Below are 20,986 nucleotides of genomic sequence, written 5' to 3'. Positions count from 1 at the left end.
TTATACCCTGAACCATCAAGCAGAATCTCAGGCCATGCTTTTGCACAGAATTCACTCCAAAGCCACATTACTCAACCTGTCCCCAGCCCCTTATTTAGATTCCATCACCATACTTAGAGAAGTTGTGGACTTCTTTTCTTCTTTATGAGGGTGACAAGGCACTGGTATCCTCTTCTGCCTAGATGAAATCCTGTCTAATGTGCTCTAGGTGCTCCTGCTTTAGTGGGAGAGTTGGACTAGATGATCTCTAGAGGTCCCTTCCAACTCAGACAGTTCTGTGATTCTGTGAGTTCTGTGATCTTTTTGTTGCTGGGATATAGCAATAAACAGCTCAACTTCCTCACCAACCAGTGATTGTTTTGCTTGGTTTTGGACCCAATCATGAAGCCATCCTTAGGTCGTTTGGGAAAAGCACAAAACTTTTTTCTTCCATTCTTTTTGCAGGTAAATACTGAGGATTTGGTGCAGTTTCTTCACTGATCCATCTCTAGAGCAGCATCCCCAAGCTAGTGACCCATCTGCTCTTCTAGTGACTCCTTAATTCTACAACCCAGGTCATTGATCTCCAGCAAGTGGAGCTCCATCTCTTTCAGAATTAAAACAGATTTAAAAGTGCAGCAGCTCCACTCAAAAAGCCATATCAAAGCCATTTTTAATATATCAATATTGAGAATATATCAAGAGTTTCAATAAAATAAATAGTTTTTAATATATCAACAGTTTCCTCTCTGGAATGGAAAGAAACTTACATGAGCCTTGAAGTGTGTAAGGTTTTGATACTGTGCAAAACACATGAAAAGTTGAATTTCTAACTCCTGTAACTCTAATGAATGAAATAAAACACTTCAAAAATGTCCAAATTGTCACCCATTTTTGGCAGGTTACCTTCAGAAGATGTAAGAAGCGTTTTGTCTCACTGATATCTTAAAAACTGAGAAGGGAAAAGTGAAATTGAGTCTTGTCTCTGAAGAAAGCTTTACAGATCTCATCCAAAAGGAATCCATGAAAGGGAACTCAGGCTGCAGCCAGTGGAGATGGAAATTCAATTTATATTGTCTCAGCTACTTCCTCTGACTCCAGCAGATCAGGTTTTATTCAAGTCCCTACCTATCTTCTTGGCAGAGAGGGCAACAAGATGAAAACCCTTTTCTTCCTTGCTGCTAAGGAGTATTATTGTGATTTTAGTTAAAATTAATATAAATTAATAAAATTAATATTTTTAGTTAATATTTAGTTAATATACAACTAATAAGAATTGTGATTTAGTTAATATTTAGTTAATATTAACTAATGTTGTGATTTTAGTTGACATAAGTAATATTATCACTTAATATGTTAAGTGATTAGTAGTTATTAATATATTATATTATATAACAATATATTAATATCTAGTTAATATTTAGCTACTATTAGCTAAATATTAATATTTAGTCAATATTAATTTAGTTAGTATTTAGTTAATATTATTATTAATAATAATATATTAATCATTACTAAATAATGTAATATTTAGTTAATATTTAGTTACTATATTTAGTTAAATATGTGATATTTGGTTATTAACTAATAAATATTAGTTAATATTTAGTTAATATTTAGTTCATATTTAGTTACTACAAGTATTTAGTTAATATTTAGTTCATATTTAATTAATATTACTTAATATTAATATTAATTAACATTATCAATTAATTAATATTATATAAATATATAATAAAATTATAGATAAATATATAATACATACAATATATGTATTCTATAAATATATAAAATAATAAATATATTAATTAATATTAATATTGTGAATTTAGTTAATAAATATTAATAGTTTATATTTAGTCCCATCAAGAAATGGTGATTGGCATTCAATACATCACCAACCAAACATAACTAAGTTATTATTAATTTCCTGGTTCTTATTCCAACACTCCCCAAACTCCTCAGTGATGCTCTGGGCCACTTCCCAAAAACCCACTGGTAAAGCACAGATTTCCAGTCCCTTCCCAAGAGAGCAGAATGTTCAGCTTGCTGTTCCTCTGTGGTATTTAACACTTTCTAAGGGCTGCAGTAACTTTGTCAAAGTTAGAAAATAAAATAAAATAAAATAAAATAAAATAAAATAAAATAAAATAAAAGCACTGGAATAAAAGCACTCACCTTTGCTGGTGAAGGTTTATAAACCCCCTGCATTTCTTCATGGCCTGTCTCAGCAGAGTTGTCACCTGTCTGTCTGCATTTGTTTCCACAGCTTCATTTGAAAGCCCCAATTTAGCTGAAGTCCAGCTCTGCCTGGTCATCAGGTGATGCTGCTGAGCTGACTGCTTCTGCAGCATCTCATAGTCCAGCTTCCTGGCAAGCTCTTCAGTTTCCTAGAGGTTAAAATACAAGGAATGATGAGAAGGATATAATGGGACCTGGAAAAAATTCAGTCAGGGTGAAGAAGAAAACAGAAAGAAAAAAAAAAAAGAGGGAAGAAGGGAAGAAGGGAAGAAGGGAAAAGGAAAAGGAGAAAAAGGAAAAGGAGAAAAAGGAAAAGGAGAAAAAGGAAAAGGAGAAAAAGGAAAAAGGAAAAAGGAAAAAGGAAAAAAAGGAAAAAAAGGAAAAAAGGAAAAAAAGGAAAAAAAGGAAAAAAAGGAAAAAAGGAAAAAAGGAAAAAAGGAAAAAAGGAAAAAAGGAAAAAAAGGAAAAAAAGGAAAAAAAGGAAAAAAAGGAAAAAGGAAAAAAGGAAAAAGGAGGAAATAAAAAAGGAAAAAGAAAAAAGGAAATAAAAAGGAAAAAAGGAGAAAAAAGGTAAAAAACAAGAAAAGGAAAGAAAAAGAAAAGACAAGAAGAAAGGAGAAAAGAAAAAAGAAAACAGGTTAAAAATAAAAAAAAGAAAAAGGAAAAAGGAAAAAAAGAAAAAAGAAAAAAGAGAGGAAAAAGAAAAAAAAGAAAGAAAAGAAAAATAAAAAAGAAAAAAAAAAAAGAAGAAAAAAGAAAGGAGGAAAAAAAGGAAAAATAGAAAAAAAAAAAAGAGAGCTAAAAGCCACCTCTTTCCAGAGTCCCTTCACACTGTATAAATGGCAATAACTCCACACTAAATTATTTTTAATACTCCAAGCAAATCCAGCTCCCACTACTTGCTACAAATCCAATGAAACTGAAGCAAAACTGGGAGCACACAAACATTCCAACTCCCACTCCCAAGAGAAACTCTGGAGGGATGAGAGCATTAAACTTTAACCCAGGATTTTCACAGCCACAGCTTCTCATGATGCCCTCTAGCAAAGAGCTTTTGCTCTTCTAAAACCCATTTTGTTTGTTCTACTCCAGTGCTCTCCCAGAGCCTCACTTGGATGGCTGCAAACAGCAGATGTAAAAATATTTAATAAAAATCCTCCTGAATACAGAGCATTGAGGTATTAAAAAAGGATTAGGACACTGGCACAGACCAAGTATGAAATAGCTACAATGAAGGCAAGAGGCTTTTCCAAAGTTTAAACCTGTGTGTTATTTAAAGTGTATGAAAAAACTGATGATTGAGGCAGATTGGATGGTTATGGATTTTACTGTACAAAATAGCACTGTAATATGGATATTTTTTTAACCAAGATATGACAATTTACACACCAATCATGGTTCATCATCACTTCCCAATTTTCATCACTGCAATCTGTAGCAGGAGGAGCCTTTCTTGCTCCTGAGGCTCGGCGAGCTGCTGGCCTCTCCATTGCCTCGCACCTTGAGTCCTGTGTCCAGTTCTGGGCCCCTCAGTTCAAGAAGGATATTGAGGTCCTTGAACAGGTCCAGAGGAGGCAACCAAGCTGGTGAAGGGACCCGAACACAGATCCTATGAGGAGAGGCTGAGGGAGCTGGGGGTGTTCAGCCTGAAGAAGTGGAGGAGGCTCAGGGGAGACCTCATCACTCTCTCCAACTCCCTGAAAGGAGGTTGGAGCCAGGGGGGGGTTGGGCTCTTTTCCCAGGCAACTCTCAGTAAGACAAGAGGGCAGGGTCTCAAGTTGTGCCAGGGGAAGTTCAGATTGGATATTAGAAAGAATTTTTTCACGGAAAGGGTGATCAGAGATTGGAACGGGCTGCCTGGGGAGGTGGTGGACTCTTCGTCCCTGGAGACATTTAAAAAGCGACTCGATATGGCACTCAGTGCCATAGTCTAGTGACTGTGGCGGTAGTTGATCAAGGGTTGGACTCGATGATCTCTGAGGCCCCTTCCAACCCAGCCTATTCTATGATTCTATGAAGAGTGAGCTTCCTCTCTGGGTGTGTGTCCCACCTCTATTGGCCCCCTGGTAATAGGGGGCCTGCCCTAACCAGGCACAGGTAGACTCACACCCACTCTTTGGCAACTCGAGGCACCTGGTTTATCTTGTTTCTCTACATTTCCACCTTTTTTTTTTTTTTTTTTTTTTTTTTTTTTTTTCTTTTTTTTTTCCTTACGGGATTTAACCCTTTGTTATACAGCAAAGCTTTCCCGGTCTGCCTTAGCTTACAAACATTTTTTTTTCAACTGATACAACACTGATTACAGGATTTTTACATATTTTTTTTGACTGACACAAACATACACTTATAGCTTACGGGATTTAACCCTAGCTTCTCACACTGCTGCATCTTCAATGTCAGCCCAGACACTTTTCTCAACTCAAATTTTCTGCAAGTTGCCCGCATTCTCCACCAAATGTAGCAGAAGAGCCTTTCTTGCTCCTGAGGCTCGATGAGCTGCTGGGCTCTCCATTGCCTCACACCAGAGTGAGCTTCTCTCTGTGGGTGTGTGTCCCACCTTTATTGGCCTCCTGGTAATAGGGGGCCTGTCCTAACCAGGCACAGGTGGACTCACACCCACTCTTTGGCAACTGGAGGCTCCTGGTTTATCTTGTTTCTCTACAGCAATCAATAACATTTTAGTAGTAATTAGCCACTAAAATTTTTCTGACTTTAGATCTCTAAGCATAGTATTATAATAAAAATAAATAATACTGATACTGCACAATCTGCCCTGTCTCTAATGATTTTTTTTTCTGTTTGTTTCTTTTACCAAGTGCACTAAAGTTGATATCATGACAGAAATGAGAGGCTGGACCACCAGGAGCTGCAAACAGCCCAGTTAAATCCAAGGCAAAAAAGCTCTTGTGAAAGTTGCTTTCTCCTCACAGGAATTTTTCCTTTTCCCAACATCATTACTTACAGGGTGATGTGCTTCTAAAATCTGAACACATTCCAATTTTGACAGGGTTTTTGATGTGCTGAGTTGTTCAAAGAGCAAGGCTTGTAGACTCATAATAGCTGTGTACAGCTCCAACATTTGGGATTTCTTAATAGCCTTCTGAAAGGCTAAAGCAGCAATGTGCTCTCCAAGTTTATCTTCCAGGTCACGCAGCTGATGCTCTCTCTCCAGCAGCAATTCACACTTAACCTAAAAAATACCAAAACACAAAAGGGAACACAAATAACAGGAAATAATTACCTGCACGAGCATGACTACTACCCTGTAAAGCTGCAAAACATTCAATGTTGTTCTCTTATAAAGTGATACATTCCTTTAAGGAGTGCTTTTAATATTAAAATCCAAGCTTTAGTGACAAAAAGTGACAAAAGAGGTTGGCTACATGGTGATGCTATCACCTGCTGCCCTGCAGAGTAGATTTCAAACAAATCTGAGCACAGAACCAGCCCATCTGGACCATGCTCAGTAGCACAGGGCAGTGTTTTTTCCTCACTAAATTCCCTTTTGTTCCTGACAAATGTAATCTGATGGGTTTCACAGCACACACACACACACACACAGAGATTCAGAAATTAGTATTTTCAGAAGTTCCTGGTATTCTTTATTTTGTCAACAATGCTCAAGATTACTGCCCGTGACAGATGGAAGAACCATCAAAGGAGGCATCTCAAAAACATGTACATTTTCACAGAATCCCAGAGTGCCAGCTTGGAAGGGACCTCAAGGATCCCCTGCTCCAACCCTTCTGATATTATTGTTTCTCTGAGATCTCTCAGCACCCCAGAGAGCTGAGACTTCAAACTTCCCAAAGTGGGGGAATCCCCCCCTTCCCGTGGGAGACCATCCCAAGGTCTGACTGTCCTCAGGGGGAAAAATTTCCCTTTTGTGTCCAATCAGAATTTCACTTCAGTTCATCATCCCTGTGGCACCTGAGAGCATCCTAGAGTTATCCCACCAACTTTGGCCTCTCCCAAAGGACAGGCAGAGCTGCCCAACCCCATTTCAGTGGGATGTCCACATGGTTACTGTATGCATGGCAGGCATCCTGTGCTACACACGCAGTCTTGAACTCTACTTTTTCACTGGTCTCTAAAACAAGAAGAATTAAGCCCAGGAGTATTTGCCCTGCAAGCAGGAACTGGTGACAAGGTCAACCAGAATCTTCAGACACTGGAGGACTTCCCACAAGCCATGCAAATTTAATCTGGCACAAGACAGATGTCCCTGAGAATATCTCTGCACAAATAGAGATGGTATGTACAGAAGGCATTGAAAACTCATTCCATTCATCCTCATCAGAATTATATTTGATTGACTCTAATCATGATTGGCTATAAAGCAGCATGGAAGGAGGCTACCACCAAGTTTTTAGGTCTCTAAAATGATCAACATGTAACATGGTGCCCACGAATTCTCACTGGAAATGTTATTGATAGAAGACCTGCTAAGAGTGACTCTGTATCACCCAAATTTCATTAACCAGAAGATGGAACTAAATTAAAAATGTGATTTGGAAGTGTATAGGCTTCTGATATTCTCCTTTGGGCTCACATGACTTCTCCAAAGTCTCCGTTACATCATCTGGAATGTCCCTGAATCAAGGTTACCTTCAGGAAACATTCCCTATTCGTATGAATTAAGCCAACTACAAGACACGAGCAAGAAATCATCCTACAGACACAAAACAGAGGCAAGATTAATTTTCTTGGTATCTTTAACAAATTTCCCTCCTTTACCACAGCCATTGCCCCTCAACATTACCCTTGATCTAACAAATCTATCTTGGATAATGCAGGTGTGCAACACTAAAGAGTTTCATAAGCTTAGGGGCTGCAAATAAAGCCATGGGGGGTGTGAGTGGCAAGGAGAAATCTTCAGATAAAATGCTAAAAACTCTGCTGTGATTTGTGAACATGGGAGGCAGAGTTCTCCAAGTGAAGCACAGAAGAGGTGGCTAAAGTTGGGAGCTCATGGAAATGCTTGTTGAGTTAATTGTTATACTACTGGGATCACTGGGACAAAAACCACTATAATTTTCAGAGCCATAGGGCCTGAAAGCCCAATTTTTTCAGCTATTAGTTGTGAAGTTTCCATTGATTTGCCCTCACCCTTGTTTTCAGTGGTGAGGGTTGTTGAGCTTTTTAAAGAGAAAGGTTATAAACAGATACTTGAACAAATACCACAAGAAAGAGTTTTTAAAGGAAGGCAAGGAATTCATGTCCAATTCCAGTAGACACATAACACTTTGCTAACACCACCAAGGTGATCAGGGGGACATCTAACACCACAAGTCACCTTTCAAAACCTTGGCAATGTCAAGCTTTGAGTTCACTTAAAAGCAGAAAAATGAAGATGGATGAGAACAAACAATTTTTTGTTGTTGTTGCAGGGGACTAAATGATTTATATCACAATTTTCATTAAAATAGCATCAATTCAAGGAACAGGGAAAAAATATTCAAGCAGATCATAGAATCCTAGAATTGGCTGGGTTGGAAGGGACCTCAGAGATCATCAAGTCCAACCCTTGATCCACTCCCGCTGCAGTTCCCAGCCCATGGCACTCAGTGCCACATCCAGGCTCTTTGGAAAGATCTCCAGACACGGAGAATCCACTACTTCCCTGGGCAGCCCATTCCAATGCCTGATCACCCTCTCCAGAAAGAAATTCTTTCTCATCTCCAACCTGAACCTCCCCTGGCACAACTTGAGACCCTGCCCTCTTGTCTTGCTGAGAGTTGCCTGGGAAAAGAGCCCAACCCCCCCCTGGCTCCAACCTCCTTTCAGGGAGTTGGAGAGAGTGATGAGGTCTCCCCTGAGCCTCCTCTTCTCCAGCCTCAACACCCCCAGCTCCCTCAGCCCTTCCTCACAGCAATTCTGCTGGATCCCTTCACAGCCTCCTTGCTCTTCTCTGGACCTGCTCCAGCACCTCAATCTCCTTCCTGAACTTCCTGAGGGGCCCAGAACTGGACACAGGACTCAAGCTGTGGCCACCCCAGGGCTGAGCACAGGGGCAGAATCCCTTCCCTGGACCTGCTGGCCACGCTGTTCCTGAGCCAGCCCAGGATGCCATTGGTCTTCTTGGCCACCTGGGCACACTGCTGGCTCATGTTCAGCTTCCTGGCAATCCAGATCTACCTGGCTAGAAGTAAACAGGTTCATTTTTTAAAGGACTATTTCTTTACAGCCTGTGATGCTCCCTAACCAATGGATTAGGACAGCTTTTTGACTAACAGAAAGTTTTAGAGGACCAGTGTTTGAATGAATTGTGACTTTATGCAGACACTGAAGAGCTCAGCCTTCTTTTCCTCCAGCTTTTATCTAATGTCTAAGGCACTGCCATCCCAAACAGACACATTTATACAATATCTCAAAAAATGGGAAAATCTTGGGGGTAAGATTTGTTTTATCCATCTCAAAATTAGTAAGAGCTGAAGGCTGCCCTTGTGGTTTAGGAACAGAATATGCAAAAAACCTTTAAAAACTGCAGATAGAAAGAAATTGGACAGCAGTGTTTTGAAAGGTGTGTGCACAGAACTGAATTTAAAGTTTGCTTCTTCACAGGAGGCTCAGTTTCAGGCTGAGGGATTTTAAAATGTATTAAACATACCTGAAATGGGGGGAGGATTGGATTATTAATAGATGAATAAGTAAATGAGTGATCACCTTTCATGGGGGTTTGACCCCATTAAGGTGAATAATGAATAATGAAATGCAGTTTGACAACTCAAGTTCACTTCTAAGAAAAAATAATAATGTGGATTTTAATCCTCACTCAACTCAAAGCCAAAAGAGATGAAACTGATGACAGGAACACTTAAAATTTTGTCAGCCACTCCAAATAACAGGAGTTTTATCTGATATATTCACTATATTACACTAATCATAATATTTTGGATCCAAACTGTAAAACTAGGTATTATTTGCAGATTACTAAGTGCAAAGCCATATGTTAAGCATGCCCAAATACATGGGAATGACAGATTCATATATTCAACATTTTACAGCTAATTAGCTCCTCTTAACCCAAACAAAACGTTGTATATTACTCAACTGGTATTACTATTTGCCCCTACCCCACCAGAAATTTCTTTCTGCCTCCTGTGACTTCTGAACTCAGAGTTTTGCAAACAGAAATACTGTGCAAAATCCCAGCCCAAAAGCAGACCTGGCTTCAGTGTGACATGGAAGGTGACCTCAGCCCTAGCTGGGTCAAATATTGATCACCAGTTTATATGGTTAAAAACTAATATACTTGGATATTAGTCTTGGATCATACCAAGGAGACTGTAAAATACTGCTTGACATTGTATTATTTGATGTAATATTATCAGTGTTATGACAAATCAGCTCTTGTAGGACTGGACATTTGCTACTGGTTCCACCACAGAAACATCCAAACTACACAAAAATTGCCAAAGCTTTAAATTATTCCATTGCTTGGAAGAACTGGCTTCTAAATTCCATATTTAGTTCAGACTAATTGCTAACAGGCATTTTCCAAGTATATCACAAATAAAGGGAACCACCTAAAAACATAGTTGGGTACCTTCAACCCCAGACATTTCTCATGTAAAGCTCATTTACAGTATCAGAAAATATTCTGATTTCATAAGCATTGAGGTGGAAACCACTTTCCAACCACCCTGGTGCACAACAGAACCCAAGGCACCAGGTGAAGGCTGCAGGAGAAAGAGAGCAGAGCATCCTTCCTCCTCATCTGGAATTTCCTGTAGTTCAGGTAGCTAATTTTGGGTCAGCTGATAAAAGTATTCACATTAAACATAAAAAAAAAAAAAATATTTAGAATTTTAAGATTCTAATGAGTAAGGAGGTAGCAGGCTGCAAGGGGTCAAAGAATAATCCTATTTCTGTGATGAATGTAGGGTTTACTGCAATACTTTTGTCTCCTGTGATATTGTGATTTTCCTTAATAACACTTTGGCTTCCTTATTGGGAAAAGCCCAAAGGATTTGGCTTTTTATAACTCCTGTGCTGCCACACCACTGGAATGACCCCAGTTATCATCGAATCCTAGAATTGGCTGGGTTGGAAGGGACCTCAGAGATCATCAAGTCCAACCCTTGATCCACTCCCGCTGCAGTTCCCAGCCCATGGCACTCAGTGCCACATCCAGGCTCTTTGGAAAGATCTCCAGACACGGAGAATCCACTACTTCCCTGGGCAGCCCATTCCAATGCCTGATCACCCTCTCCAGAAAGAAATTCTTTCTCATCTCCAACCTAAACCTCCCCTGGCACAACTTGAGACCCTGCCCTCTTGTCTTGTTGAAAGTCGTCTGGCAAAAGAGACCAACATCCACCCGGTTACAACCTCCTTTCAGGGAGTTGGAGAGAGTGATGAGGTCTCCCCTGAGCCTCCTCTTCTCCAGGCTGAACAGCCCCAGCTCCCTCAGCCTCTCCTCATAGGGTCTGTGCTCGAGTCCCTTCACCAGCCTGGTTGCCCTCCTTTGGACCTGCTCCAGGACCTCGATATCCTTCCTGAACTGGGGGGCCCAGAACTGGAGATGTGGCCTCACCAGGGCTGAGTATAGGGGCAGAAAATGTCAGATGGTGAATCTAAAACTGAAATAAAGAGGCTTAGAGAAGCTGGCTTCCCAATTTTAAAACAAGATTCCAACTAAATATTCACACTGCACAAGTATTGTTTGTAATGTAAGAGCTGAGCCTCTGCTTCAAGTGACAACACAAAAGATAAATTCCAAATTTTGGAGCTCAAGGCATTAGGTATTGAAGCCAAAAGTATAAATGAATCCAGTGAAGGATTAGGGGCATTCTTAGATTACTAGGCTGCCAGAACACAGGTGCCCACTTGTTGCATTCTTGTCCAAGCTTCTGCTCTCACTTTAAAAGATTGGGTGCTCAACAAGATAGCCCTTAATACCATTCCTTAAGGATTAATTTTACACTGGGGCTCTGAGCCTCTTAAGAGATATCCATCAGAATCAAGGCTCCCTTTCAATATGCTCTCTACAAATAAACTCACCCCCTCTCCAAGAAGCCTTTGGATCTGAAAACCTATTTCTGAGGTTACAAAAGCATTAGGACAGCTCCAAGAATGAAGTTTCACTCAAGTGAAGTAGGCAGGGAAGCTCCTTCCATGTTTTGAAAGACTTCCTAAGAACTTGCAGGATGCAGGGGAGTCTTGCATGCACCAAGCTCCAGAACCTCATGAAGAACCCAGGGTGGGTCATGAAAGCAGTTCTAAGGTGCAACTAACTTAAAAATTAAAAGAAAACCAAACCAAACTTGAAATACAACATCTTGACAAACACAGGCATGAGTAGAGAGATGGCTCATCCCAATACCTTTTTTATCTGGTTCTTACACTGATAGAAAAAGAGAATTCTTCAGTTACTCAACAGCCAGGGTTTTACCTCAGTACAGAAAAAATTTCCACTCACCTTATTCAAATTTTCATCTTTCACTGAGTCTTCATAAATGTCAATTTTGTCCTTTAAAGATTTCTTCAGAATATCTATCTTATTCCTATTCCTGGATCCTGTTTTTTTAAGTTTAGAATGCTGCAGTAAGAAGATGAGCACAAAATAGTTTCTTTGTAAGAGTTATAGTAGGATGCTAATATTACGATTATCACTTGCTATTATTGGCAGATCCACCAACTAATAAACCACTTTCACTGAGATTATATTTCTGAAATGAAAGTGCTGCCTATTCATTCAGAAGATTCCTTTCAGACATGCATAGTGTCCTGGTTTGGGCCAGGATAAAGGTGGTTTTCTGTTTCTGTACTTTTGCTTTTAGCTAAGTCCCTTGTAAGTAGTTGCATTTGCTGAAATTAACAGCAAGTTTCTCAGACAGTGTGTGCTTTTAGGACTGATAACACTTGATGTTTATAGTTACTGCTAGAGACTGGTATGCAGAGCCAAGGACACAGAGGCCCCACCTGAACCCTCCTTTAGGGAGGAACGGACAAGATAGATACCAGAATTGACCAAACAGAGGATTCCATCCCATATACGTCACACTCAGTATAAATTTGAGGCATCACATGGGCCGAGCCAGATCTTTTTCTGCTTCCCTTCCTTCACCCGGCATCCTGGAAGGATCCTGTCTGTTCATCTGCCTGTGGTCCTGATCCGTGCCAGCCCATATCTGTGTGTTCCTGCCTCCAGTTCCCGACTGCTGCCGACTCCAGGAGTCCAGCCTGGACTTTCTCAGGGCTGCCCTACAGCCTCGGTGGTGACGTGAGAGTTACTGGGGGAAAGGAGGGAGGAACGTGGTTTCCATTTTCCTGTATATTTGTATAGATTTAGTAATTTTACCTATTTATCACTACTGTTTCATTAAAGTTGTGTAGTTTAGTTTCCAACCCATAAGTCTCTCTCCCTTATTCTCTCTCCTTTCTCTATCAAGGAGAGAGAGATTAATAGAGAGTGTCTGTTATTCGGTTTAATTGCCGGGCCAGTGTTAAACCGTGACACATAGTTAGACTTTTTTTTTTTTTTCCTCACCCTTTCCATGAGAACTTCTAGCACATAAATCTGATTTTAAATGACCCTTAGCAGTGACAATAAGAGAAGATTTTTAACTGGTATTTTAACTCTCCTCCTCAGCATGCTTCAACATGAACAAAGAATATTAATTTAAGAAGTACATTGTTTTCAAGCCACATTATATGAATCACAAATGAACCATGAGAGCATTAAGAGGCACCATTCCATGTAATCAAATTATCCTTGACCTTTATATTTCTTTACAAGAATATCAACTACATGGAATGTACTCCTGGGGAAATGAGCAGACCTGCTCACCTATAAGGCTTTGCAAAGTCATTTTCCTTCTTTACTACTTTAGAAATTATTAAGGTTTTGAACCTGGTACAATTAAGCCAAGGTAGTTTTAGTTTAGGAAAAATAACCTAAATAAAGCAGAAGAAAACCCTTCTTTTTATTTTCATAGAAAATAATCATAGAATCATAGAATCATAGAATCATAGGGGTTAGAAGGGACCTCGAAAGATCATCTAGTCCAACCCCCCCTGCCAGAGCAGGGCCACCTAGAGTACATCGTGCAGGAACGTGTCCAGGCGGGTTTTGAATGTCTCCAGTGAAGGAGACTCCACGACCCCCCTGGGCAGCCTGTTCCAGGGCTCTGTCACCCTTACAGGAAAAAAATTCCCTCGAATATTCAACTTGAACCTCCTGTGCTCCAATTTACACCCATTACCCCTTGTCCTATCACTGGTCACCACTGAGAAGAGCCTAACTCCATCTCCCTGACACTCACCCCTTACATATTTGACAACATTGATGAGGTCACCCCTCAGTCTCCTTTTCTCCAAACTAAAGAGACCCAGCTCCCTCAGCCTTTCCTCATAAGGGAGATGTTCCACTCCCTTAATCATCTTAGTAGCTCTGCGCTGGACTCTTTCAAGCACTTCCCTGTCCTTCTTGAACTGAGGGGCCCAGAACTGGACACAATACTCCAGGTGCGGCCTCACCAATGCAGAATAGAGGGGGAGGAGAACCTCTCTTGACCTACTAACCACACCCTTTCTAATGCACCCCAGGATGCCATTGGCCTTCTTGGCCACAAGGGCACATTGCTGGCTCATGGTCATCCTCTTGTCTTGTATTTTATCAGATACAATTTATACAGCAAGTCATTTTCAGTTCTTAAAGAGGAGGGGGAAGGAAAATTATGATCCCATAGGTTTTACATTCCATTGAAGGAATTTAATAATAATAATTTAGACAATTAATAAGACAGACTCCCTGTTGGGAATGCTTAACTTTGAGTGAAAATGCTTCATCTTTTAGGTATTTAGATTTGGAAAAAACCCCAATAAACAGAAAACCCAACCCTCTGCATACACTCGATTCTTTTGGATAGAAGAAACAGAAACCATGCACAAATTCCTGCAAAAAACTAATTCAGAAACTACTTTCCTAAATGGACAAGACAACAGAGAACATTCTCCTACAAAAACTCCCTAAAGCTTTCCTTGATTTGGTGTCAAACTTAATAATATGGAGGGGCTGCCAAAAAAATCTCAGGTTGGGCTGGAAAGGCCCCACCAGGTTCCCCCAGCATTGCTCAAAATTTTGGCATTTCATTGATTCTCTTCAGAGGTGCAACCTCTTTTGGCCACTCATCTGCTTCTTTGGAATTACATTTTCTTCTTGGGAAAGCCAGAGGACAGGCTACCAGCAGAAAGATCATAGAATCCTAGAATCATAGAATTGGCTGGGTTGGAAGGGACCTCAGAGATCATCAAGTCCAACCCTTGATCCACTCCCGCTGCAGTTCCCAGCCCATGGCACTCAGTGCCACATCCAGGCTCTTTGGAAAGATCTCCAGACACGGAGAATCCACTACTTCCCTGGGCAGCCCATTCCAATGCCTGATCACCCTCTCCAGAAAGAAATTCTTTCTCATCTCCAACCTAAACCTCCCCTGGCACAACTTGAGACCCTGCCCTCTTGTCTTGCTGAGAGTTGCCTGGGAAAAGAGCCCAACCCCCCCCTGGCTCCAACCTCCTTTCAGGGAGTTGGAGAGAGTGATGAGGTCTCCCCTGAGCCTCCTCTTCTCCAGCCTCAACACCCCCAGCTCCCTCAGCCCTTCCTCACAGGAATTCTGCTGGATCCCTTCACAGCCTCCTTGCTCTTCTCTGGACCTGCTCCACCACCTCAATCTCCTGCCTGAGCTGAGGGGCCCAGAACTGGACACAGGACTCAAGCTGTGGCCTCCCCAGGGCTGAGCACAGGGGCAGAATCCCTTCCCTGGACCTGCTGGCCACGCTGTTCCTGAGCCAGCCCAGGATGCCATTGGCCTTCTTGGCCACCTGGGCACACTGCTGGCTCCTGTTCAGCTTCCTGTCAATCCAGACTCCCAGGTCCCTTTCTGCCACTCTGTGCCCAGCCTGGAGCTCCCCATGGGGTTGTTGTGGCCAAAGTGCAGGACCCGGCACTTGGCCGTGTTGAACCTCATCCCGTTGGGATCAGCCCAACTCTCCAGTCTGTCCAGGTCCCTCTGCAGAGCCCTCCTGCCTTCCAGCTGATCCACACTCCCCCCAGCTTAGTGTCATCTGCAAATGATGCAGGTCTAGGAAAACAACCTCTTATTTATCCAATTTTTTTAACCCAAACTTTTATCTTCAAGGTGGCCCCTATGAAGAAGTGATGGACTCTTCTCTGCAACCAAGGCAGACACAACCCACAGAGAACACCCATCCCCGCATTGATCCCACATCATTCCCACCTGTTTATTGATCACTGCCAAATTCTGATCAACTTTCAGCATCTCTGCCTCCCTCCTCTCCACCTCGAAAGCCTGAAGCAAGGTTCTTGCTCTTATTTTGGGCCAAGCCAAGCTGCTGTCTAGCTGGGAGAAGCAGCAGTGCAGCTCTTGCCTCATTCTAAGCAATTCCTCTTCTGAGAATGAGAGGGGTAAATGTAGAAGATGCCTGTTAAACAAACAAACAAAAAAACCCACAACATAATCCATTTACTGTTTAGTGACATGGGCAATATTGCATAAAATGTGAGAAAAAAATACTAGACATGAAAAATACTAGACCATCCTTTTCCATTTTATTTAAACATCAGCTAAAGGTTCCAGACATAGGACCAAGCTCTTCCAAATATCCTTGACAATGCTTTAAGTTCTGCACAGGGAACCTCCTGGACTGTAAAGCTTCATTTTCAAGAGGAAACAAGTTTTAAATATTTAATAAACAAATAGTTTAATACATTTTCTATGCACAGAATCCTTCTGCCTAATCAGACAATAAAAAAGGGAGCTTAGGGCTGAAATGGAGATAAAAATTGCCTGTAAAGCCTCTTTGTGTTGTTTCCCAGCACTTAGCAGTCACAGCCACTGAGAGGTGAAAAAAAAATACAACAAAGAGATACTTTTTTATTTAACTCCTGTATGTCATCCTCCCCATCACCAAGTCACAAGGGTTCTGGCTGTTCTTTGTTAAAAAAACCAACCTGTAGAAGCCTGAACAATACAGAATACCTTTTAGCAGCAATTTGAATCACTCAAGAGTTCCTGTTTTGTAGAAAGAATGTTCAGAAATCTGGAGAACTGATCTTCAGGTCACCATGAAGTTGACTTAAAAATAAAGCAAGCTAAAGATTAATTTAATTTTCCAGTTGTGACCAACCTTGCACTACATTGATCATCTTGTGACTCAAATATTTTCTGAAAGGGTATTTAATAAAAAAATAGCAGACCTAAGAAATAAATACAGGTTTCCTGTTCTAGCTGCTTCCCCTAAAGCTGCAAGTTTGAGAGCAGAGTATTTTTTTCCTCTTCCCATGTCTCTAACAGTATCTGTTATGAAATGGACACTGCACAGCAAAAGCAGAGGTGTAAATCTTCAGGTAATAGTCATACTCAGAAGTTTATTTGAAGAAATGCTCTGGCAGAGCTTAAAAGCAAGCACCTGATGAGCAAGGCTTGACTTGTGGCTAGGAGGAATAGATCAAAATTGAATACAGGGCTAATGAAGCCTGATGGACTAAATAACATTTCCAAAGCTGCTGAAGCTCTGAGGACAGGCTGAGAATAGTAATGAGAGATGTAGAAGGGAAACCTGGCATGGGATGAACAGAAGGATAAAAAACCTCCACCCTTTGGGTTTCCAAACTGCTGTTTCCCAGGGATTTCCATCACAGCACTGGTGGAAAATCAATTCCTAAAGGTCCCATAAGGAATTATCCCAGCCAGGTGTCATAGCTGCTACTTCATCTATATTTCCATGAAAAACTAAGGAAAAGAGGTACAGAGAGATACTTGCATGAACACTGATTGTTCCCAGCTCCTTGATTTTTTTTGTTCCAAAAGGCTCATTTCCAGTTCTTGGCTCAGCTTCTGCCTGGTGAGCTGCAGCAGCTCTTCAGCTGCTGTGTTCTTCTCCCACTCTTCCCTTTCCAGCTGCTCATGTTTAACAACCATCTCTTTTTTATGCTCCTCCACAGCTTCCAGCAGGAACATCTTTGGAACACTGAGCTTAACCAGTTCCTGCACAAATCCTCCATACTGAACACGTTTAAGCTCTTCAGCAGCTTTCTCTGCCAGACTGAACAGAAGCTCTTGCAGCTCTTCACTGGCCTCGCTGTCAAGCTTTTCAGTAAGTTCTTCAAATTCCAGGGTGTAATCACTCAGCAGATTCTTCCAGTGGCTCAGATAGTGGGTGACCTCCTTGGTGGTTTTGAAAGGGTCTCCAAGTGACAGCTGCTCCTTCCAGTGCTCCTTCTGCTGAGTCATTTGCCAAAAGGAAGGAAAAGGTTAAGAGAAGGAACATCTCATACTCTAGATCTCCAAACACACACTTCTTAGCAATGCAAAATTTCATACTTTTGCTTTTCAGTCTTCTCAGAACTGCTTTTCAGCACCCAGAGACTTATTTAGCCCTCAACATGATGGCTTACTATGCATCAAGCAGGCCTGAAATAATTCAGATTACTGTTAAATGGAAAGGTTAACACCAACCCATGATAATTCAGGTTGTTGCTAGCTAGTAGGGCTAACAAACAAATCCATGAACTTGTGGTTTGCCATCATCCCAACTGTCTGAACTGTAATGCCCTGGCAGCATCCCAGAAGTGAATCTGAATCAAATACAAAGGAAGAAAAAAAAGAGTGTAGGGGGAAAAAGGTTGGTTTTTTCTTTTTTACTTTTTTTTTTAATTTATTTTATTTTTTCCATCTTACAGGTTGCAGAAATCTCACTGGAAAGCTAAACCCAAGCTACCTATACTGAGAATAAATACAACTGCTGAAGTCTCCTGAAGTTATACCTGCTGTCTCTTGCTAGCTGGTAGAGAGCAGAAAACACTGAAAACACATACAGAGCAAAAGGTAGAAGTAATCTCACTTGATTTTGGTCATTTAAAGAAATATCACCTAATTCAAGATAATTTTTTCTACATCCTTTAGGCAGAGAAAGCCAGGGACCACAGAAAGCCATGGACCTTGGGTAGCAGCTCCTTTCCATTTATCTCACACCAACCACAAGTCACCTTATGAGATGGAGCTCTTGGAGTTTGCCTTGATTTTTAAGATGGCTGAGGTTAGGTGGCACCACAAGCCTTTTTTAAAGAGTTTTGCAACTGAATTTTAACTGTTTTGGAAGTCATTCAAGTCACACATAGTCAGGAAGCCCACAGAAAATGACAATGTCACAGCTCTGTGGCATCTTCCTCACCGACTCCAGAACCTCAGCTGGCTTTTGCCTGTTTGCACATTACAGAGGTTTCTCATAACCCTTTGGGCATGTAGGACCAAGCAGAGGGTCTTCACTAGTTTCTCCAGTTATATTATCTCCTTTCAGGCTTTTCTAAAAGAAGTAATTACTCCATAATTAACATGGCACATAGAAACCCACAACGAAAACCATCGGACACTTCTTTTTCACCCACGATCCAGGCAGTGTGTTGACCCCTGTCCTAAGAACTAGACTTTATTTTGCAATTCTTAATTTCATTTATTCTTTCTTCCATTTAATTGCCATTTTTTAATGTACGATAAGCCCTGTGAAAAATAAACATCCTGAAAATAATTACCTTCTGCAGCATTTCTCGCCTCCGCTTGGTAATGAGTTTCTGGCGAAGCTTTTGCTTCTTTTGTTTTAAGTCATGATTAAATTTCTGCTTAACAGAATTAATTTCAGCCTCAGCTCTGTCCAGCAGCACTCCCAGATGACTTTCAGGTAGGTGACCTGCTCTGTAACAACAGTGTTGGAAGCCTGTCATCCCAAATTCTTAAGGATAAAAGGATATTGGAGGCAGTCAGAACCATAAAGAAGGCTCAGAAGACACAGAATGATATTGGGGGTTTCAGACATGTGGTGGGATCAAACAAGCAAGTGGATAATGGAAAAATGATTTCAGAGATGAGTGTAGGCTTGAAGCAGTTTGGGAAAGTGTCTGAAGAAGGAACAGGAAGAAGGGAAGACAAATCAAAACCAGCTATGTATGAATTAGTCAAGTGATATTCAAATGAGACCTTTTAAAGCTTATAGATTATTCATAATATTTACATTTTTCACTTAATACCCCTGGCATGCAATGCTAGGTGTCTTTTATAACTCCTCCTCATTAGAAACAATTTTCCCTTTAAAGGATGCAATCTAATCTAAGTCAAACCCATCACAATTATTTTAAGGATCCAAAGCAATCATAGCCATGAAGATTTATATGAAATACTCCTGGTACATTTGCATCCTCAGAAAAAAATCAAGATTTCAGCTTGGTGAAATACTCTTCACACTGTAAATTCTCAGTCTGAAGCACACAAATGAAAGCTTAAGACTGTGGTTTATCTTCTGTTGCTACAGGATTTCATTTCATAGAGTAAGGAAGATCCCACAGCTAGAAAAACCTCTCTCAAACTGAACTGAATAAACTCAAATTGCTTTGAGCAACCTGGGCTAGTGGGAGGTGTCCCTGCCCATGCAGGGGACTCAGATCTTGATGAGCTTTAAGGTCCCTTCCAGCCCTAACCATTCAATCTCAAAAATTCACTGCCATTATATTTACACCAGAAATCCCCCAAATCCTTCTCAGACATGAGAAAAATAAAAGAACATATTAATTCAGAGCAGGCTGCTGGACATTTGTGTTGTAACTTCCAAAATTAAACACTGTAGACTTCCAAATTGTGGGGCTGAAAAGGTCAAGATGGATCTTTGAGTAGAAAATAGAACTTGGATGTTGTCCAAACACCTTCTGCTTTATTTCTGAAATCCCCATTTTTTAGAAGCTGTGAATGTAAACCCAGAATCTGGATTCAGATGAATCCAGGGCTTGTTCCAACCTGATCCCTGGCTCAATTAATAAACTACAGCAAGCCCTTCTTCAGAAAGAACATTCTTATTCTGCTTTATTGAGATTTGTTGATACTGTAACAGCTTAATTCCACATAAAATCCTCAAAATAGAAGAAATAAACCAGAAAATTAATGTATTAGCTTGTTTGCAGACACTGCACTGGACCATGGGGGACAGAGTCCACAGGTCACAACTTTGCATCCACAGGATCTGAGCAAGCCACAAAATCTTCCCTACATAATGAAACTGCTGGATCATGGATTTATGTGAACCAAAGTCACCTTTTGCAGAGCTTTTCTTCTATTTATTGTATTTCTTTAACCATCTGCAAAGGGGGTTAAAATCCTTGAGACAAGTCCACCCACCATCATCCTTGGATCTTTTGGCCAATTTTTTTTTTTTTTTTTTTTTTTTTCTTGAAACCAATCTGATAAATTTTAGTGTTATGTGAAAAAAAACCCTACAATAGCACCTGATTTTCCTACCCTGACTTGGTAACTCTGAATCTTGCTCCCCATTTTGATCAAACCCAAAAGATTAGATTTGGTCCTGGAGCAGGTCCAAAGGAGGGCAACCAGGCTTGTGAAGGGACTCAAGCACAAACCCTATGAGGAAGGGCTGAGGGAGCTGGGGGTGTTGAGGCTGGAGAAGAGGAGGCTCAGGGGAGACCTCATCACTCTCTCCAACTCCCTGAAAGGAGGTTGGAGCCAGGGGGGGGTTGGGCTCTTTTCCCAGGCAACTCTCAGCAAGACAAGAGGGCAGGGTCTCAAGTTGTGCCAGGGGAGGTTCAGGTTGGAGATGAGAAAGAATTTCTTTCTGGAGAGGGTGATCAGGCATTGGAATGGGCTGCCCAGGGAAGTAGTGGATTCTCCATGTCTGGAGATCTTTCCAAAGAGCCTGGATGTGGCACTGAGTGCCATGGGCTGGGAACTGCAGCGGGAGT

General features: G+C 41.0%; 1 protein-coding gene across 1 annotated transcript in view; it reads right to left on the bottom strand.

The window, feature by feature from the left end:
• EVC2 (EvC ciliary complex subunit 2) overlaps nucleotides 1-20,986 on the bottom strand; it is a 76,512-nt gene that overhangs the window by 10,073 nt on the left and 45,453 nt on the right. Inside the window, exons 13-18 of the mRNA XM_030450265.1 lie at nucleotides 18,779-18,938; nucleotides 17,011-17,471; nucleotides 15,465-15,669; nucleotides 11,645-11,764; nucleotides 5,183-5,410; nucleotides 2,158-2,369 (exon numbers count right to left, since the gene is read on the bottom strand). Coding sequence (XP_030306125.1) covers nucleotides 2,158-2,369; nucleotides 5,183-5,410; nucleotides 11,645-11,764; nucleotides 15,465-15,669; nucleotides 17,011-17,471; nucleotides 18,779-18,938 — 1,386 coding nt within the window. The remainder of the gene's footprint in view (nucleotides 1-2,157; nucleotides 2,370-5,182; nucleotides 5,411-11,644; nucleotides 11,765-15,464; nucleotides 15,670-17,010; nucleotides 17,472-18,778; nucleotides 18,939-20,986) is intronic.

The sequence above is a fragment of the Calypte anna genome, chromosome 4A (genome assembly GCF_003957555.1).
Source record: "Calypte anna isolate BGI_N300 chromosome 4A, bCalAnn1_v1.p, whole genome shotgun sequence".
Taxonomy (NCBI): Eukaryota; Metazoa; Chordata; class Aves; order Apodiformes; family Trochilidae; genus Calypte; species Calypte anna.
This window is presented reverse-complemented; position numbering and strand designations above follow the sequence as displayed.